The sequence below is a fragment of the Danio aesculapii genome, chromosome 4, assembly GCF_903798145.1.
Source record: "Danio aesculapii chromosome 4, fDanAes4.1, whole genome shotgun sequence".
NCBI lineage: Eukaryota > Metazoa > Chordata > Actinopteri > Cypriniformes > Danionidae > Danio > Danio aesculapii.
Window position 1 is genome coordinate 4,046,867 of NC_079438.1, and position 19,554 is coordinate 4,066,420.

At 42.1% G+C, this 19,554-nt stretch overlaps 1 protein-coding gene across 4 annotated transcripts in view; it reads right to left on the reverse strand.

Moving 5' to 3' along the window:
• The window catches only part of LOC130221899 (NACHT, LRR and PYD domains-containing protein 3-like), an 80,653-nt gene extending 72,571 nt beyond the window's left edge, over positions 1-8,082 (reverse strand). For 3 of the 4 annotated variants that reach the window (XR_008836336.1, XM_056454444.1, XM_056454443.1), the window contains exons 1-8: positions 7,956-8,082; positions 7,691-7,788; positions 6,332-6,439; positions 6,061-6,174; positions 3,256-5,346; positions 1,876-2,049; positions 1,605-1,778; positions 890-1,063 (exon numbers count right to left, since the gene is read on the reverse strand). Coding sequence is in view for 3 of the 4 variants with exons in the window: in XM_056454444.1 (XP_056310419.1) it covers positions 890-1,063; positions 1,605-1,778; positions 1,876-2,049; positions 3,256-5,346; positions 6,061-6,174; positions 6,332-6,439; positions 7,691-7,743 (2,888 nt within the window). In the remaining variant the exon portion in view is untranslated. Of the gene's footprint in view, positions 1-889; positions 1,064-1,604; positions 1,779-1,875; positions 2,050-3,251; positions 5,347-6,060; positions 6,175-6,331; positions 6,440-7,690; positions 7,789-7,955 lie in introns of those variants that run through there. The other variant, XM_056454445.1, reaches the window with a different exon arrangement.
• Positions 8,083-19,554: the final 11,472 nt, after the last annotated feature.

Consider the following 19,554-nt stretch of genomic DNA (forward strand, 5'->3'; position numbering starts at 1 on the left):
TGGAACATGCTAGCAGTTAACGTCAGCTAGCTCTCAGCTAAACATCACCTTCATTAGTTTAGCTTTAGCAGCCAGGAGTATTAAGAAATAGAGCGGTGTCCCACAGTGACTGATGCGCACTTGAACAGGGCACTCATATGGAGGAGGAGCAATATGACGCAGCCGCAGACAAGTGTATCACACAAGAGTGTCAATATCCATTCTAGACTCACAGTGGATTTAACAGTGATGTTTCCAGACAAACACACTCAACCAATGGCTATTGCTGGACCAAGTTCATGTCTGAATATTAGCGAGTCCTAGACTATAGAAAGAAACGTCTTGAGTCCGGACTCGAGTACTACAGCCCTGACAGTCACAAACTTCAGCTTGTAGATCAAACTTTATTGTATAAAGAGCAATAGAAAATGACCTGATCTTCATTTGTATATTATATTGTGGACGATGATGTAAATAAACTCAAACAAACACAAACCCACTCTCTTAATGTCTCTTTCACCAGCCTGACAGTCACATTCACACTGATGGACCATCAGGGGACTTTTATTCTGTCAGGTGAGAAACAGCTCAATATTCATGACCCAAAAATAAAAGATGAATAAATAATTAAATTCAGATGATCTTTAAAATAAAGGGATTCCTTTAACTCTTAATCATATTTGGGTATATTGGAAAAAGAGAAGCTCTGAAAGTGCAACATTTTGTAATATACTAACTAATGTTTTTAAATATATTTACAGATAAACATACATTAGTATAGTTACGATTGAAATCACATCCCTGTTAATGTTGTTTCTTCTTCTGCCAATCCACTGAAAGAGGCTCCACATTTGGTAACCCAATATGAAACCATCTTGTTGTAGTCGCTGTTGAGTGGAGAATCATTTACCTCAGTGTCTCCAGTTTACAGTGTTGACTCTTCAGTCCATCAGAGAGAAGCTTCACTCCTGAATCCTGCAGGTCATTGTTACTCAGCTCCAGCTCTCTCAGGACACAGTTTGAGGATTGTAGAGCTGAAGACAAACTCTCACAGCACTGAACAGGGAGATTACACATGACCAATCTGAGAAAGAAGAGCACAGATTCCATTAACAGTGTGATTTTAGTCATTCATCTGATGTAAAAACAAACTATGAGGTTAATGATATGACCACACTATTGGAATCTGTGTCAATTAGAATTATTACAGACAACTGTTATTAAATAAAACTGAATATTTAATGTCATCTAATATATTCTTGAACATTTTGAAATGTAAGAAAACTGATCAATTTTAGTTTAGATAAGAGGGCCACGAGACTTTATATATTGATGAACCTGCAAAATGCAAATGATCAGAGCCTGTCAAACCTGCTCCAATAAACCAATTCAAAGATAAACTATAAATATAATCATTAAAAATATAAAATATCAATAAAGATTTTAGAGCTAATTAATGAAAATAATCTTTAAAATACACTGATTTCCTGAACTGTTTAAGAAAAAGAGCAACTTTCATTTAAAAAGCAGCATTTTGCAGTTTCTCCACTGATGCTCTTAAATATATCTGGACATTTCCATCTAAATCAAAACACTGTTGAGTTGTAGAGTGGAGAATCATTTACCTCAGTGTCTCCAGTTTACAGTGTTGACTCTTCAGTCCATCAGAGAAAAGCTTCACTCCTGAATCCTGCAGGTCATTGTTACTCAGCTCCAGCTCTCTCAGGACACAGTTTGAGGATTGTAGAGCTGAAGATAAACTCTCACAGCACTGAACAGTGAGTTTACACATGAACAATCTGAGAAAGAAGAGCACAGATTACATTAACTGTGATTTTGAGTAATTTGCCTAGAAGTAATATTTATAATTAGTCAATCAGGTCCTTGATCTCAGACCTCAGTGTCTCCAGTTTACAGTGTTGACTCTTCAGTCCATCAGAGAGAAGCTTCACTCCTGAATCCTGCAGGTCATTGTTACTCAGCTCCAGCTCTCTCAGGACACAGTTTGAGGATTGTAGAGCTGAAGACAAACTCTCACAGCACTGAACAGTGAGATTACAGCTCTGTAGCCTGTGTAGAGAACAAAGAACAACACAATCAGCAGTAAGAAATGAGCACTGTTGAGTGTTCATGAGTCCAGTCTACACTGATTAAAGTAACACTGAAAATAAACTATATATATATATACTGCTCAAAAAATAAATTGAACACTAAAATAACACATCCTAGATCTGAATGAATGAAATATTCTTATTAAATACTTTGTTCTTCACACAGTTGAATGTGCTGACAACAAAATCACACTGACATGATCACTGGAAATCAAATGTATTAACCCATGGAGGTCTGGATATGGAGTCACACTCAAAACTGTAGTGAATTGCAGGCTTTGCTGACACACTCCAGACACATGAGGTCCAGCATTAGCATTAGGAGGAACCCAGCACCAACCACATCATATATTGTCCCACAAGGGGTTTGAGGATGTCATCTCAGTACCTAATGGCAGTCAGGCTACCTCATGGTGTTGTACCATGGTGTTGGGCTGTAACCCCCACCAGTGAACATTGGGCCCTCATATAACCCTCATTCCTCAGAACAAGTCTATTTATTTCATTTAAACATATCTTCTTTTTATTTATTTATTGCTTTAAACTACATTAAACTAAAGTAAACCTGTATTTCCCCATTCATATGACTTAATGAATTATTGAACAGATTATTAATAACTAATCAAAGAGCATTTTACTGAGCTCAGTGTAAAGTTTAGTGTTTAGGCCTACAGTAAATGTAATATTAGAGGCATGTCTGCAGCGAGACGGCAATACTGTGTCTAAAACTACACTATTTCTCTGATCAGAAAACTAACACAATTATCCAAGAGCAACACTGTGTTAGATTTGAGCAAACACACATCAACAAATGTCCTATTTAGCTGGAGGAGCACAGGGATTTACAGGGATTTGAGTTATTTCCAGGATAAAATGTAAAGCAAATGAAGTAGATTATTAAATAAGTACAAATGTTGTTTGTGTGAGTTAAAAGTCAAGAAAAGTTTGTTAAATACGTTTAGAAATGATGAAATGAATGAGCAAATAAGGAAACAGAACACTGCCGCGTCCCCATGCAGTAATATGGTGTATCAGCGATCTCACAGGGGGACGATATGGCCAGCTAAAGATTCTCTGTTAAAGCAGGGCAGTGATTCACTAAACTGATCTGAGTCTTCAGTGCAGACTGATGTGTGTCTTCTGTGATCAATGAATGAATACTCACAGAGCTCTTCTGCAGTTTCTCACAGCTGGCATCAGTCTCCGTCTTCCCTCATCTGATGTGTTGAATTTATTAGAGTCAAACTCATCCAGCGGCTCCTCTGACATCTCAATCATGTAGGAGATTGTTGAGCAGTGAGCAGGAGAGAGTTCCTCCTCTGAGTGTTTGTCTGATTTCACAAACTCCTGAATCTCTCTGGCCAGAGTCTGATCTTTCACCTCCAGCAGACAGAGGAACAGATTGATGGATCTTTCAGCTGAGAGTCGGGCATTTCCCTTGATCTGGTCTTTAATGTACTGTGTGATTCTCCTGATGCTCTCTGAGCTCTCCTCTGTGTGTGTCAGCAGATCCTGGAAGAGTCTCTGATTGGACTCCAGTGAGACGCCCAGCAGGAACCGCAGGAACAGATCCAGATGACCATTACTACTCCTGACAGCTTTATCTACTGCTGATATGAGCAGATCATACAGAGAGTTCTCAGAGCTGGCCTGTAGATAGTGATTATCTGAATATTCTCTCTCATAAATCAACCTCAGCGGTTTTCTCTTCTTTGTTAAATGGCAGTAAAACACAAAGAAAGCAGCCAGAAACTCCTGAAAGCTGAGATGGATGAAGCTGTAGACTTTCCTCTGATGAATCACAGATTCCTCCTTGAAGATCTCAGTGCAGATCCCAGAATACACTGAGGCGTCAGTGACGTCTATGCCGCTCTCAATCAGGTCCTCCTCATAGAACATCACATTGCCCTTCATCAGCTGTCTGAAAGCCACTTCAGCAAGTTTGAGGATCACTCCTCTGCTGGACTGCAGGAGTTTCTCTGGATCTCTCTCTTCATACTTCTGCTTCCTCATGTTGATCTGAATCAGCAGGAAGTGGATGTACATCTCAGTCAGAGTTTGAGGGATTTCTGCTCTCAGATCTTCTTCCAGGAGCTTCTGAAGCACAGTGGAGGAGATCCAGCAGAAGACGGGTATGTGGCACATGATCTGGAGGCTTCTTGCTCTTCTGATGTGGGAGATGATTCTGCTGGCTTGATGCTCGTCGCTGATTCTCTTCCTGAAATATTCCTCCTTCTGAGGCTCAGTGAATCCCTGAATTTCTGTCAGACGGTTGATGTATCTGGAGGGGATCTGATGGGCTGCTGCTGGTCTGGAGGTGATCCAGATGAGAGCAGAGGGAAGCAGATCTCCTTTCAGGAGGCTCCACATCAACACAGCCACTGATGAAGATTCAGTCACAGCACAAACTTTCTCCTCATCTGATGAAGATTCAGTCACAGCACAAACTTTCTCCTCATCTGATGAAGATTCAGTCACAGCACAAACTTTCTCCTCATCTGATGAAGATTCAGTCACAGCACAAACTTTCTCCTCATCTGATGAAGATTCAGTCACAGCACAAACTTTCTCCTCATCTGATGAAGATTCAGTCACAGCACAAACTTTCTCCTCATCTGAAAAGTTGAGTGTGATTCTGCTTTCATCCAGACCATCAAAGATGAACACAACTCTACACTGCTCATAAATCTTGGGCTCCAGATCTTCAAGTTCAGGATGAAAGTCCAGCAGAAGTCTGTGAAGACTGTACTGATGATCTCTGATCAAGTTCAGCTCTCGAAATGGAAGCACAAACATGAAATCTACATCCTGATTGTCTTTTCCCTCGGCCCAGTCCAGAATGAACTTCTGCACAGAGACGGTTTTCCCGATTCCAGCGATGCCTTTAGTGAGAACAGTCTTGATCTGGGCTTTCTTCTTCTTGATCTTCTCCTCATGTCCTGCTCCAGCTGAGGCTTTAAAGATGTCATTGCAGTAGACTGGAGTGTGTTGTGAGGGTTTTGTTCTGGCTGTTTTCTCTATCTGTAAAACCTCATGTTCTTCATTCACTCCATCACTCTCTCCTTCTATGATGTAGAGCTGTGTGTAGATCCTGTTCAGGAGGGTTTGAGTCTCTCGATGGTTGATTCCCTCAAATAATCTCTCATACTTGTTCTTCATGCTGGTTTTGTGCTGCTCTTTGACTCTCTGGAGTTCATCATGTTCTGGTTGGAGTGAATCCTGCTGCAGGTCTCCAGTCTGATCTTCTCTATCCACACTGCAGGAACAACAACAACACCAAGAATCAATGAGTGCGAGTGTACAGATCCTCTAGTAAAGCTGTGTGTTTCTCAGTGTGCTTCTGCTGGTAAATACTGAGTTATAAGTAGTGGTGTTGTATCTTCTTGCTCCTGGCTATATATTCTGTACAGAGCTGAGCAGATCAATCTCTTAGATCTTATCAGTTAATGATATTATTAACATTACAGGACTGATTCTGATTGGTCAGGCCTAGTCATTCTGATAAGAGCTATTCTGCAATCCCAGTAATTATCTGTCAGTCCTTTACACTGTGTCCATCACCCCTCACCTCAGTGAATCAGTAATGTCCATTCCTCATCATTGGCCAGTAGTTGTGTATTCAGCAGAATATAAACACTGCATCACTTTATCTTCATCGTCCACTTCAGACATTTTACTGTCCAGAACTCATTTCATAACACAAGTCTCCTTCTTCTACTGACTCCTCTGTATTTCTACAGCGCTTTAACAGTGATGAGTGTGTGAAAGCAGCACTGAACTAACACTCTAATAATACTCTACTGTTGATCAAATGAGCATGAGCTGACATTGAGTGTAAAAGTCACTTGTGTTGAGGAAAATGTCTTCAGTGGACTGAGAGAATAAAGTCTAATAATGTCTGATCTCTTCTAGAAAACACATGATCATATAAATGCTGCAGTATAGTCATGTGTGTGTAAAGATGATCTACCTGAGGACAGGTCGTGTGTGTTCACTACTAAATTTTAATGGTGGATCCATAGACGCGTCACTCTTCAGAGACACACAGCTGGGCTCTGCTTCTGCTCTCGTCTGATGAACTGAGCTAAAACAGAGAAGATTAGAGTTCAGCACTGCACACACTGGACTCCACAAACTGAGTGGACTGAGAGAATAAAGTCTAATAATGTCTGATCTCTTCTAGAAAACATATGATCATATAAATGCTGCAGTATAGTCATGTGTGTGTACAGATGATCTACCTGAGGACAGGTCGTGTGTGTTCACTACTAAATTTTAATGGTGGTTTCATAGACGCATCACTCTTCAAAGACACACAGCTGGGCTCTGCTCTCGTCTGATGAACTGAGCTAAAACAGAGAAGATTAGAGTTCAGCACTGCACACACTGGACTCAACACACCAGATTTATCATCATTTAACATCACTTTCAGGCAAACAATAATAATGATCATTATTTATTTATCAAATGATGGTTTGAAATCTTTTAAAATGCATTAAAAAACAACAACAAACATGCAGAAAAAAACTGAATTCTCATTAAACGGAATATACACCATGCACATTAAGCAAAATGTGAATCAGTGCTTTTCTCCACTTTTCTATAGTATAAACACAGAATAAACATGAATTAAAAACCCAAGTTCCTCATACTGATATATTGATATGGGTCCTTTATTCTAGTTGAGTTATTGTGTGCCCCGACAGCACCAGGCAAATCAGCCGCTCTCTCTCGTTGAGTTTAATTATAATTTAGCCTATATTTTATTATAGGTTTGTGTGTGTGTGTGTGTGTGTGTGTGTGTGTGTTAAAGAGAGAGCGGTGTCAGAGCTGAGCTCATTAATATTCATGATCATTCCAAATATGGTCAATCCCCTTATCTAGGGGTATTTATGAAGGTAGAAATAACCATATAAATCCATTACTGGAGAACTTCCCTAAGCCACGTGCCTACTAAACAGATATCAGACAACAATTTAGCTTATTGAATGCAGTAAATGGCAACTTTACACCCATCATTAGTGTAATTTTGAACAGAGATGTATCTCACATTAAAGATTTTTAACCTATATTACATTATCTGGTGAGAATATACTGTTATTAAATAAATAAACCTTTCGTTAATTGTAATCAGCATCTAATAAACAGTTTAATTGTTTTTGCTTCATTTGCTATAAAATAAAATTACAGTTTTGTTCTTGAGTAAATGTTTAATTTATATATTAAGACTACTTTTGGAAATAATTCCAATGTATATATTTTTGTGTATTTAACTGTAATCTATCGCTTATGCTGGCTAACTCTATCATTACTCTATCATGTAAACACTCTTAATTCAACATAATTTCAATGAAGCAAAACATATAAGTCAGTCTTATGTTAAAGTGTGTTAAATGTGTATCAGTGAACAGTAGAGCAGCACAGACTCAGTGTCAGTCTGGAGCTCCGTCAGTTTAGGGCCTGATGTGGATTCAACATTACCCTGATCAACATGCTGGAGATCAACAGCGGTTATACCCCAGATAATAACACACCATCACTAACTAAATAATAACGTTCAGGGAACCTTAATATGATAATGTAATGTGTCGGCCTAATACCTGCCCAATCCTGTAACTGAATCCTGATCTCCAGAAGAGTGTTTGTTACCCATGATGGACCTGAAGAGTGTGATCTCCAGCAGAAACTCTAGCAGACACTGAGAAACAATCACAGATGTCCAGTCATTGATCAGCCTTCATAATTGAGCTGAATTCAGCAGGAATAGATCAGCAGCTGCCACACTCAGATCACGAGCTTCAGTAAACTAATGAAGGATTACAGCCATCGTCCTGCAGCTGTTAGATCAACACACATCATACATACCGGCTCAGATAAACCCTACACGTGTCCTCAAGGTCTTCCAGCGCGTTTACATTCTACTTTATAATAGATTTAAAGATATTCCGCTTTCAAGACGATAGATTCCGTGTGTCTAAAATGGCGGCGATGACTCTGCTTTCACTTTTCTTTCTGGAGAGAGCGGAACAATACGTGTTGCCAGATCTCTGTAAAACGCCCATAACAAACACACTACAGACACAACAGAGGAGTCAGAGATAATGTTGGCTGTCAACACGTCTGGTCACTCCTCTGGCTGCCCTAAATCTGGATAATAATAAAAACTGAATTTTCATAAGACTGATGTAATTACTATATTGAGCAGCAGGTGTTTAGTGAAGCTTTAATGAACTCAACAGCACAGAGGAATAACATGGAAAGAGGAGTGAACCGTGACTCGTCAGTGTTGCCAGATTAGAGGAAAGGTTAACTAGAACAAGTCCATAATGCGTCGACAATAATAATAACTTACTCAGAAAATAATACTAATATATCGTTATCTGCTTATAACCACTTTAGATACTCTTAAAAACACAAGCTAAAGAACAGGAGTGTAAACAGTGGACATGGCAACACTGCAGGCGCCTAAATCCTGATGACGCGTCTGTTGCCAGGCGTCGCCCGTGTGTTTGGGTTTTATAAGCACTCGTGTTCATAACAATATGAGGACAGCAGTTTAAGAGATACATGTTTAGACAAATAGAATTAGCTTACAAGTGTGTTTACAGCTTTTTTCAGCAAACACTTTAACCATAAAGCACACACTGTAGACAACATCAGTACAGGGACACAAAAGATACACAATAATTAATGCCGGATTTACTCTGTTTAGATTAGATATACTGACTCTGGCTTTCTCAGTATGTTCACTGCAAACTTATATTGTTCCTTATCTGTAAATATATATATATATATATATAATTTAAACTAACCAGAGAAATTAATAGATATTCATGCCCCTGTACTGGATATACAGTAGTCAACATTAAAAGTGTATCAAAACCTTTCTTCAGAGCTATCCTAAAACTATTCAACAACACCCATTCTTGTCTTAGGACAATTTTGAAAATAATTTTGATCCACTTTAAATATTGAGAACTGCTGTATGTGATCAAGATTCTATCTAAAACCATAATTTCTGCATGTTTTTCTCTAAGCAGCAGGGCAGTTTTTGTCCTTCACAGTATTTAGACCAAAATGCTAATTATTTATTCAAATTTTCATACAAGCTAAATGTAAATTTAACTTAAATTTACCCACAAAATACAGGTTGGGGCCACAAAGGAAAAATTCACAGTGGCCTTGCCCACAGAAAAACACATGTGGGCCCCAAAGGGGAAAATACTTTTAGGGCCAGCATGGGCTACCCCACATGGGGCCCACATGTGTTTTCACAGTAAACCCACACTTACCCACAGTGGGCCCAAACTGGCATGTTTGCTGAGGACGGTTGGCTTCAGAAACCTATGGGTGACATCACAGATACTACGTCCATATACACTCTTGCAGGAGTTTGAGTTGATTAGCTGATCAGACTGTGTCTCCAGGGGTCTTCAATACTGAACCTTTCACAATATTCTCATTCTCTGAGAGACTCAATCTGGGGGTTTGATTATTTGTCATCAAAATCATCACCATTACAGAAATAAACACTTGAACTCTATAGATCCCTGTGTCCAGTGTTTACAGCCACTGGAGAACTGAAGACCCCTGCAGACATGTGGAGGATGCCATCTGTACAGCTGCCACTGTGTGGCTCCACTGAGCGCTCTGCCCTCTGCCAGAAACAGGTAGAGGAGCAGCTAATGTTTGGATGATCTGTGAACAATATCATTTATAAAGCATCATTGTCTACACGTGTCAGTGGATGCCGTGTCTGTGAGACCTTCTGCACTGGAGAAAGACAAGAAAGAAGTTGACCCAACTTAAAATCCTAAGGTAACTCATACAAGAACACGAGGACGTAAGATATAGAACACATCCTGAGGAACAGTTGGAGGCTTATGAAGGCAGCGAGCACGTGGCACATTACACACAGCAGTGAACAGAGAGCCAATCAGGAGTGCAGGGGTGATGGAAAGTGAAGTCCAGGACAACAATCCTCCAGTGTCCGTATGAGGGTGTAGCAGGTCTTGATTTCATTCATGTGTTCATTATGAAGTCATGCACAGTCTCTGTGTTGTCAGTAACTGATATGTGGATAGAGAAAGACTGCGTTTCCTCTCACAGACTCTGAAGTCAGTCAGAGGATGCAGGGTTCACTCATACTCAGTTAGCCCGGTTTCCCCCTGCTCACTCGTACTGAAAGAGTAGATCATTTAGTCATTCCCATACAATTGGCTAATATCAGTGATTAAAGGATTAAAAGGTCTTCATGCTGTCATGCCACACTGCTCTGTACAGTGAAATGAGCCTCAACAATCTATAAAATCATGCCACAACATTATATTATTATATTATATTATAATGTTCCAGTAAAGTTACTGAAAGAATTGCTACCTGTCATAGGAGAACCTCTTCTTAACATTATCAACTCTTTATCTTTAGGCCATGTTCCAAATCCTTACAAGTTAGCTGTTATTAAACCTATTATTAAGAAACCACAACTGGACCCCAGCAACTGAGCTAATTATAGGCCTATTTCAAACCTTCCATTTATATCTAAAATACTAGAAAAAGTTGTTTCTGCTCAATTATGCTTCTTTCTGCAGACCAACAATGTTTGTGAAGTGTTTCAGTCAGGTTTCAGAGCTCATCACAGTACAGAAACTGCATTAGTGAAAATAACCAACGATTTACTCTTAGCTGCTGACCAAGGGTGCATCTCGCTATTAGTTCTACTCGATCTTAGTGCAGCATTTGACACCATTGACCACGGTATCCTCATTAATCGCTTAAAGTCTACAGGTGTCCAGGGACAGGCCCTACAATGGTTTAAGTCATTCTTAGCTGACCATTACCAGTTTGTGAATATTAATGGACAGCCTTCACAAATCAGCCCAGTAAAATACGGGATGCCTCAAGGATAAGTTTTACGCCCTTTGCTGTTTACAATATACATGCTACCCCTGGGAGACATTATTAGAAGACATGGGATCAGCTTTCACTGCTATGCAGATGATACTCAATTATATATTTCAACTAAACCTGACGAGACGTCTAATCTGTCCAAGCTAACTGAGTGTATTAAAGATGTTAAAGACTGAATGACCAACAATTATCTTTTCGTAAACTCAGACAAAACAGAATTATTACTTATTGGGCCTAAATCCTGTACACAGCAGATCTCACAACTCGACCTACAAGTAGAGGGATACAAAGTTAGCGTTAGTTCTACTATAAAAGATCTGGGTGTCATATTAGACAGCAATTTAACTTTTAAAAATCATATATTCCATGTCACAAAAACTGCTTTCTTTCATCTGAGAAATATCGCTAAGTTACGAAGTATGCTATCCATCTCAGATGCAGAAAAGCTAGTCCATGCTTTTATGACATCTAGGCTGGACTACTGTAATGCTCTGTTTGCTGGCTGCCCAGCATCCTCTATTAACAAACTTCAATTAGTACAAAATGCAGCTGCCAGAGTTCTTACCAGGTCTAGAAAATCACATCACCCCAATTTTATCCTCCTTACACTGGCTGCCTGTTAAGTTTCGTATTGAATTTAAAATATTGCTTCTTACGTATAAAGCTTTAAATAATCTAGCTCCTGTTTATCTAACCAACCTTCTGTCTCGCTACAATCCAACTCGCTCTTTAAGGTCTCAAAACTCAGGGCTTCTGGTAGCACCTAGAATAGCAAAGTCGAGTAAAGGAGGTCGAGCCTTCTCATTTATAGCTCCTAAACTCTGGAATAGCCTTCCTGATAACGTCCGAGGCTCAGACACACTCTCCCAATTCAAAACTAGATTAAAGACCTATCTGTTCAGTAAAGCATACACTTAGTGCACCACTTAGGGGGCTTCCACACAGGTTATGCATCTTGTTGATATACACTGTGAACATCAGCTACGCTAATTATTTTCTTTATTCTCCATTTCCACCTGGGGATACTCTTCCCGAGGCCCTCAGACTATGCAGAGTCACTGATTCGATCCAAGACCAACGACGAGATGATCCCAAGGTTTCCATATCCTGGACCAGGCCGTATACAAACTGAACTATTCAATTCAATTCAATTCACCTTTATTTGTATAGCGCTTATACAATGTAGATTGTGTCAAAGCAGCTTCACATAAAAGGTCACAGTAAATAGGAACAGTGTAGTTCAGTTTGTAGTGTTTAAGTTCAGTTCAGTTGAGCTCAGTTCAGTGTGGTTTAATAATCACTACTGAGAGTCCAAATACTGAAGAGCAAATCCAACTTTGCGCAGCTCTACAGATCCTGAACCATGCAAGCCAGTGGCGACAGCGGAGAGGGAAAAAAAAACTTCACTAAAGGCGGAAGTGAAGAAAAAAAACCTTTAGAGAAACCAGGCTTAGTTGGGCACGACCATTTTAATTTCTCCGCTGGCCAAACGTCTTGTGCAGAGCTGCAGTCTCAGTGGCGGAGGCTGGAAGCTGGCCTCAGCGAAGACTCGTCTGTCTCTGGAGCGTCACAGGAATCAGTCTCATGTTCTCCACTCTTCCATGACCATCACAGTAGCTGCTTAGTATTCGGCCTGGTCCAGGATATCAAAAACCTTGGGATCATCTCGTCGTTGGTCTTGGATCGAATCAGTGACTCTGCATAGTCTGAGGGCCTCGGGAAAAGTATCCCCAGGTGGAAATGGAGAATAAAGAAAATAATTAGCGTAGCTGATGTTCACAGTGTATATCAACAAGATGCAGAACCTGTGTGGAAGCCCCCTAAGTGGTGCACTGAGTGTATGCTTTACTGAACAGATAGGTCTTTAATCTAGTTTTGAATTGGGAGAGTGTGTCTGAGCCTCGGACGTTATCAGGAAGGCTATTCCAGAGTTTAGGAGCTACAAATGAGAAGGCTCGACCTCCTTTACTCAACTTTGCTATTCTAGGTACTACCAGAAGCCCTGAGTTTTGAGACCTTAAAGAGCGAGTTGGATTGTAGCGAGACAGAAGGTTGGTTAGATAAACAGGAGCTAGATTATTTAAAGCTTTATATGTAAGAAGCAATACGAAACTTAACAGGCAGCCAGTGTAAGGAGGATAAAATTGGGGTGATGTGATCAAATTTTCTAGACCTGGTAAGAACTCTGGCAGCTGCATTTTGTACTAATTGAAGTTTGTTAATAGAGGATGCTGGGCAGCCAGCAAACAGTGCATTACAGTAGTCCAGCCTAGAAGTCATAAAAGCATGGACTAGCTTTTCTGCATCTGAGATGGATAGCATACTTCGTAACTTAGCGATATTTCTCAGATGAAAGAAAGCAGTTTTTGTGACATGGGATATATGATACGATATGAACTACACTGTTCCTATTTACTGTGAGCTTTTATGTGAAGCTGCTTTGACACAATCTACATTGTATAAGCGCTATACAAGTAAAAGTGAATTGAATTGAATATTACAAGTGAGATCAGTTTAGAGCTGTGCACCAACAGTTTAGTAAATGTACACCTCCTCCATCCTCTGACGCAGAAACAGATGGAGCTCAGCCATCTTGTAGGAAAACCCAATCCTCTATTTGTACTGTGAGGATGCTGGACTGCTGGAGCCTTTGCAGATGTGTTTTACTGAGTAAACATGACACGTGTGTGTAAATTCTCCTTCACATCCACTCCAATAATCTCTAACTCCAGCTGAACAATCAAACACACAGTAATGTGAATCCTCAGCAGAACTTTATTGTGAATCAGCTTCTCTTACACAGGTACAAATAAAAGCAGGTAATAAGAGGCTAATTCACTGCTAATCAGGAGTAAAAGAAATCAATAGTGGTTTAGTGGAGGATAAAACTCTTACAGAGTGAATGATTCTCTAATATTGAAGAATCAGAGACGGAGGGCTGGTAGAGCTCGACTAGAACTGGGGAAATGACACTTTATTAGTCTCATTTAGTTGATAAACTCAGTCTGGACTAACTTTAAGTGTTGAAGATTCGACTGATCTGACCCAACAGACATGAAACTCCTCATGGGGCAGGAAGGGCTTGACTTCAGCTGACAGACTGAAAACCTCCTCACTTTCACTACAGAGCTGATCTGCTGATCAGATGATCATAAATCACAGCAAGATTCCTGTAATGAGATGAACATATAAAGCTAATTTCCAAACACATCAGTACAGAAACTGTCACAACACTAGACAGAGAGGATCCAATTGCAAGTCTTTAATTGCTGAATGTAACAAAGAGAGTCACAGGCCACAACCAAAACATAAAAGGACAACGAAAGAGGCTAGGGAACAACAGACGGGAACAAGAACAAACAACGGAGTAATAACCAGAACAAACCACAGGGGAATTATATAGTCAGCCAAATGAGGTTCAGCTGGAGGGTGATAAGTCAGCTGATGACATCAGCTGATTCCATAGCACGCTGTCAACACAAGAAGGTAAACAAACACACACATCGCACATGACAACACACATGGCATGACACATAACATACAGGAGGAACACACAGATCCAAAAACCGTGACAGTACCCCCTCTCCTAGGAGCGCCTCTTGGCGCTCCCAGAAGAGCTTACCTGACGATTGTAATCATCGATGAGAGAATGATCCAATATGTCCCTTGCAGGAACCCAACTCCTCTCCTCTGGACCGTAACCTTCCCAGTCCACCAAGTACTGGAATCCTCGTCCCCTCCGTCTCGAGTCCAGAATGCGCTTAACCGAATAAACCGTCTCCCCTTCTACAAGACCGGTGGCGATCGGCTTTAGCCTTGGTGCGCAAACCTACTTGAAGGAGGGTCTGTCTGGCCCTGTTCCAAGTACGTTGACACCTCTGGACAAAGGCGTGGGCGGAGGGAACCGCGACTTCAGATTCCAGACTGGGAAAAGCAGGTGGCTGGTACCCTAGACTACACTCAAACGGAGAGAGACCCGTGGCAGACACTGGTAATGAGTTATGTGCGTACTCAACCCATGAGAGCTGCTGGCTCCAGGAGGATGGATTCTGAGAGACTAAACATCGTAACATACGTTCAAGATCTTGGTTGGCTCTCTCCGTTTGACCGTTACTCTGAGGGTGGAAACCAGAAGAAAGACTAACAGTCGCCCCCAGTAAATGACAAAACTCTCTCCAAAATTTAGAGATGAACTGAGGCCCCCTGTCAGAAACCACATCTGTCGGGAGGCCATGAATACGAAAGACATGGTCAATGACAGCAACCGCTGTCTCTCTGGCTGATGGTAATTTGGGCAGAGGAATAAAGTGAGTGGCTTTCGAAAACCGGTCCACTATGGTCAAAATCACCGTATTCCCGTTGGAGGGGGGAAGACCTGTAACGAAATCTAGCGCAATATGGGACCAGGGTCTCGATGGCACTGACAGCGGCTGAAGAAGTCCAGCGGGGGGGCGATTGGAAGTCTTAGAAACAGCGCAAACTGAGCAAGCCAACACAAAATCTCTTATGTCACGAGCCATAATTGGCCACCAGAATCGTTGTTTGATTAGAGACAAGGTACGACTCACCCCGGGATGACAGGCCAACTTGGAAGAGTGACCCCAACGGATGACGTCAGACCGTAATTCCTCTGGCACAAATAAACGACCCGGTGGGCATCCAGGCGGAGGCGTTACCCCTTCTAAGGCCATGCGGACCCTCGACTCGATCTCCCAGGTGACAGCAGAGATAAAAAGTCTGCGTGGCACAATGGCTTCAGGAGATGATGCATGCTCGGAGTGATCAAAAATTCGAGACAGTGCGTCAGGTTTAACATTCTTAGAACCTGGTCGGTACGAGATGGAAAAATCGAAACGTCCGAAAAATAAAGCCCACCACGCCTGCCTAGAGTTCAATCTTTTGGCGGATTGGATGTACTCCAGATTTTTATGATCGGTCCAAACGATAAAGGGAACCCCCGAACCCTCTAGCCAATGACGCCACTCTTCCAACGCAAGCTTGACAGCCAGCAGTTCTCGATTACCAATATCATAATTTCGTTCTGCATTGTTTAGACGATGTGAAAAATACGCGCAGGGATGCATCTTGCCGTCCGAGGAAGAGCGCTGGGACAGGATAGCACCGACCCCCACCTCTGATGCGTCAACCTCCACCACGAACTGCCGTGATGGATCAGGGGCAATGAGAATGGGTGCTGAAACAAAGCAGCTTTTCACACGGTCAAACGCAACTTGCGCTGCATTGGACCACCTGAACGGAGTCTTGATGGAGGTTAAGGCAGTCAGAGACGCGGCGAGCTGGCTGAAGTTGCGAATGAAACGCTGGTAAAAATTGGCAAAACCCAGAAACCTCTGCAGGGCCTTGCGGGAGTCTGGGGTTGGCCAATCTACCACAGCCTGAACTTTCTCTGGATCCATGCGCATCCCCTCGACCGACACGATATGTCCCAGAAAAGGAACAGACTGTGCATGAAATACGCATTTCTCCGCCTTGACATAAAGCCCATTCTCTAGCAGCCTCTGAAGCACTCGCCTGACGTGTTGAATATGTTCCTGGAGAGAATGGGAAAATATCAGTATGTCATCCAGGTAAACATAAATGAACTGATCTAGCATATCTCTCAACACATCATTCACGAGTGCTTGGAAGACTGCAGGGGCGTTGGACAGACCGAAAGGAAGAACACAATATTCGAAGTGCCCCCTGGGGGTATTAAAAGCAGTCTTCCATTCATCGCCTTCTCGAATGCGGACCAAATGGTAAGCGTTGCGAAGGTCTAATTTCGTGAAAAAGGACGCCCCCTGCAGACGTTCGAAGGCAGAAGACATCAGCGGTAAAGGATAAGTATTCTTCACCGTGATAGCGTTCAGCCCTCGGTAGTCTATACAAGGACGGAGGGAGCCATCTTTCTTTTTCACAAAAAAAAACCCCGCCCCTGCTGGTGATGAAGAAGGACGGATGATCTTAGCTGCTAGAGAATCAGAAATATATTTCTCCATGGCCTCCCTCTCTGGAGCGGAGAGCGAATAAAGTTTGCCTTTAGGCGGAGACGTACCTGGCAATAACTCTATAGCACAGTCATAGGGACAATGTGGAGGCAGAGAAGCAGCTCGAGACTTACTGAACACTCTCTTCAGGTCAAGGTACTCACTGGGCACGTTTGACAGATCCATGTGTTCCTCCTGAAAAACAGAATGAGACACAGCAGAACAGGCAGACAACAGACATGTAGCATGACAGCTCTCACTCCAAGAAATTATAGATTCCTGCCTCCAGTTAATATGTGGATTGTGTATTACCAGCCAAGGATGCCCAAGGACTACAGGAGTGACAGGAGCTTCTGTTAAAAAAAATGAATAATTTCAGAGTGGTTACCAGAGGTGATCAGTCTTATAGGACCAGTGGAATGAGTAATGGAAGGAAGAGAGAAACCATTGAGAGCATGAACAGATATAGGTTGGGAGAGAGAAATCACAGGAAGTCTGAGTCTTTGAACTAAAGCAGAGTCAATAAAATTTCCCTCCGCACCAGAGTCAATAAGAGCTTGAGTACTAAAATTCCCAGATGACCACTCCAACTTAACATTCAAAAGAGTAGCTGCAAGAGAGGACTTGTTCAAAGATACTCCACCCGTCAGTAATCTCTTGTCTACTGATGGGCTTTGGTTTTTACCCTGCATTGCGATGTGATCAGCACCACCGCTGTGCAACACCGGGCCCTCGCTGCGGCGTCTGCGCTTCTCCTCCAGTGACAGCCTAGAGTGGCCCATCTGCATGCCTTCGGGTTCCGAGAGGGGCGTGTCCTTCAGCCCCAGGACTACAGTGACAACCGGAAAGGGTGATCTCCCCAGAGCATCCGTGCGTCGCGTGTTTCTCTCCGCGAGTTGAAAACGCGAATCCACACGAATGGCCAGATCAATGAGTTCGTCCAGGGTCTTAGGAAGATCCAGAGCAAATATCTTATCCTTTATATGGTCTGCCAGCCCGTGGAGAAAGACGTCCCACTGCGCCTGCGCGTTCCATTCGCTCTCTGCCGCCAGGGTGCGGAACTCAATGGAGTAGTCAGCGACACTCCGATCCCCCTGCTGCAACTCCGTAAGCACGAGAGCTGCCTCACTGCCTGCCAAGGCTCGATCGAATACCTTTTTAAGCTCTGTCGAAAAGGTATTAAACGAAGAGCAACATGGGAGTCTCTTCTCCCACATAGCAGTTCCCCACTGCGCTGCTCTCCCAGTGAGAAGCGTGATGATAAATGCCACTTTCGCTTCCTCTGTGGAAAACGAGGAAGGCTGCAGGGAAAAGTACAGCGAGCACTTCGTTAAAAAGGCGCGACACAACTCGGGCTCCCCGGAGTAGAACGCTGGAGGTGGAAGGCGAGGCTCGGAAAATCCGGATGTTCGCTCCGGAACCGGCATAACCGGTGTACAAATGTTAGTTGCAACAGGTTGCTGAAGACCGACAGCATGAAGACGTTGCAACCGAGTGGTGAGATCAGAGATCTGAGTGACAAGTGCCTGGACAGCATGACTGATGGTGACTATCTGATCATCGTGTCTGTTTATGCGTGTGGTAGCGTATGAAACAAATTCAGCCAGGCCGGAGATACTCGCTGGATCCATGTTTGATGAGTCCGTTCTGTCACAACACTAGACAGAGAGGATCCAATTGCAAGTCTTTAATTGCTGAATGTAACAAAGAGAGTCACAGGCCACAACCAAAACATAAAAGGACAACGAAAGAGGCTAGGGAACAACAGACGGGAACAAGAACAAACAACGGACTCATAACCAGAACAAACCACAGGGGAATTATATAGTCAGCCAAATGAGGTTCAGCTGGAGGGTGATAAGTCAGCTGATGACATCAGCTGATTCCATAGCACGCTGTCAACACAAGAAGGTAAACAAACACACACATCGCACATGACAACACACATGGCATGACACATAACATACAGGAGGAACACACAGATCCATACACCGTGACAGAAACAATACTGCCCAGATGAAGCAGAGTTATTCAGATGAGCACAGTGATGATGGAGTAACAGCAGAGCACAATATTCAGTTATTTAACACAATAAATGTAAGATTACTGTAAAACTAAACATGTGACTTATTAAAGATACAAACGCATTATAAAGCTGCGTATAAGTCATTATAATACTTCATGAAGAATTGAAGCATATGAATCTTTAAAAATATAATAATTCTGTGTCGGGCTGTGTGTTTAATCCAAATCAAATCGCCAATCCCAATTTAAATGTCTCGATTAGTTTACCACAAGAGTCTGCCATATGAAATATATTTTATGTGTTTAATTTCCCCCACACAGAGCAAGTGCATCTAACAGTCTTATTAGCCAATAGGAGAGCACGCTTTCATTCTGCCCAATCAGAACTGCACAACTGAACTACGCCCACAATAAAGAAAAGAACACAATCAGGAAAGTGCTGACGAGTGGGATTCATTTAGTCTGCTGCTTCAGAAACATTACTAGACAACACAGGTCATTTTGAAGAGCTGTCGCAGAAGAGTTGCCACGCTTTACAGATT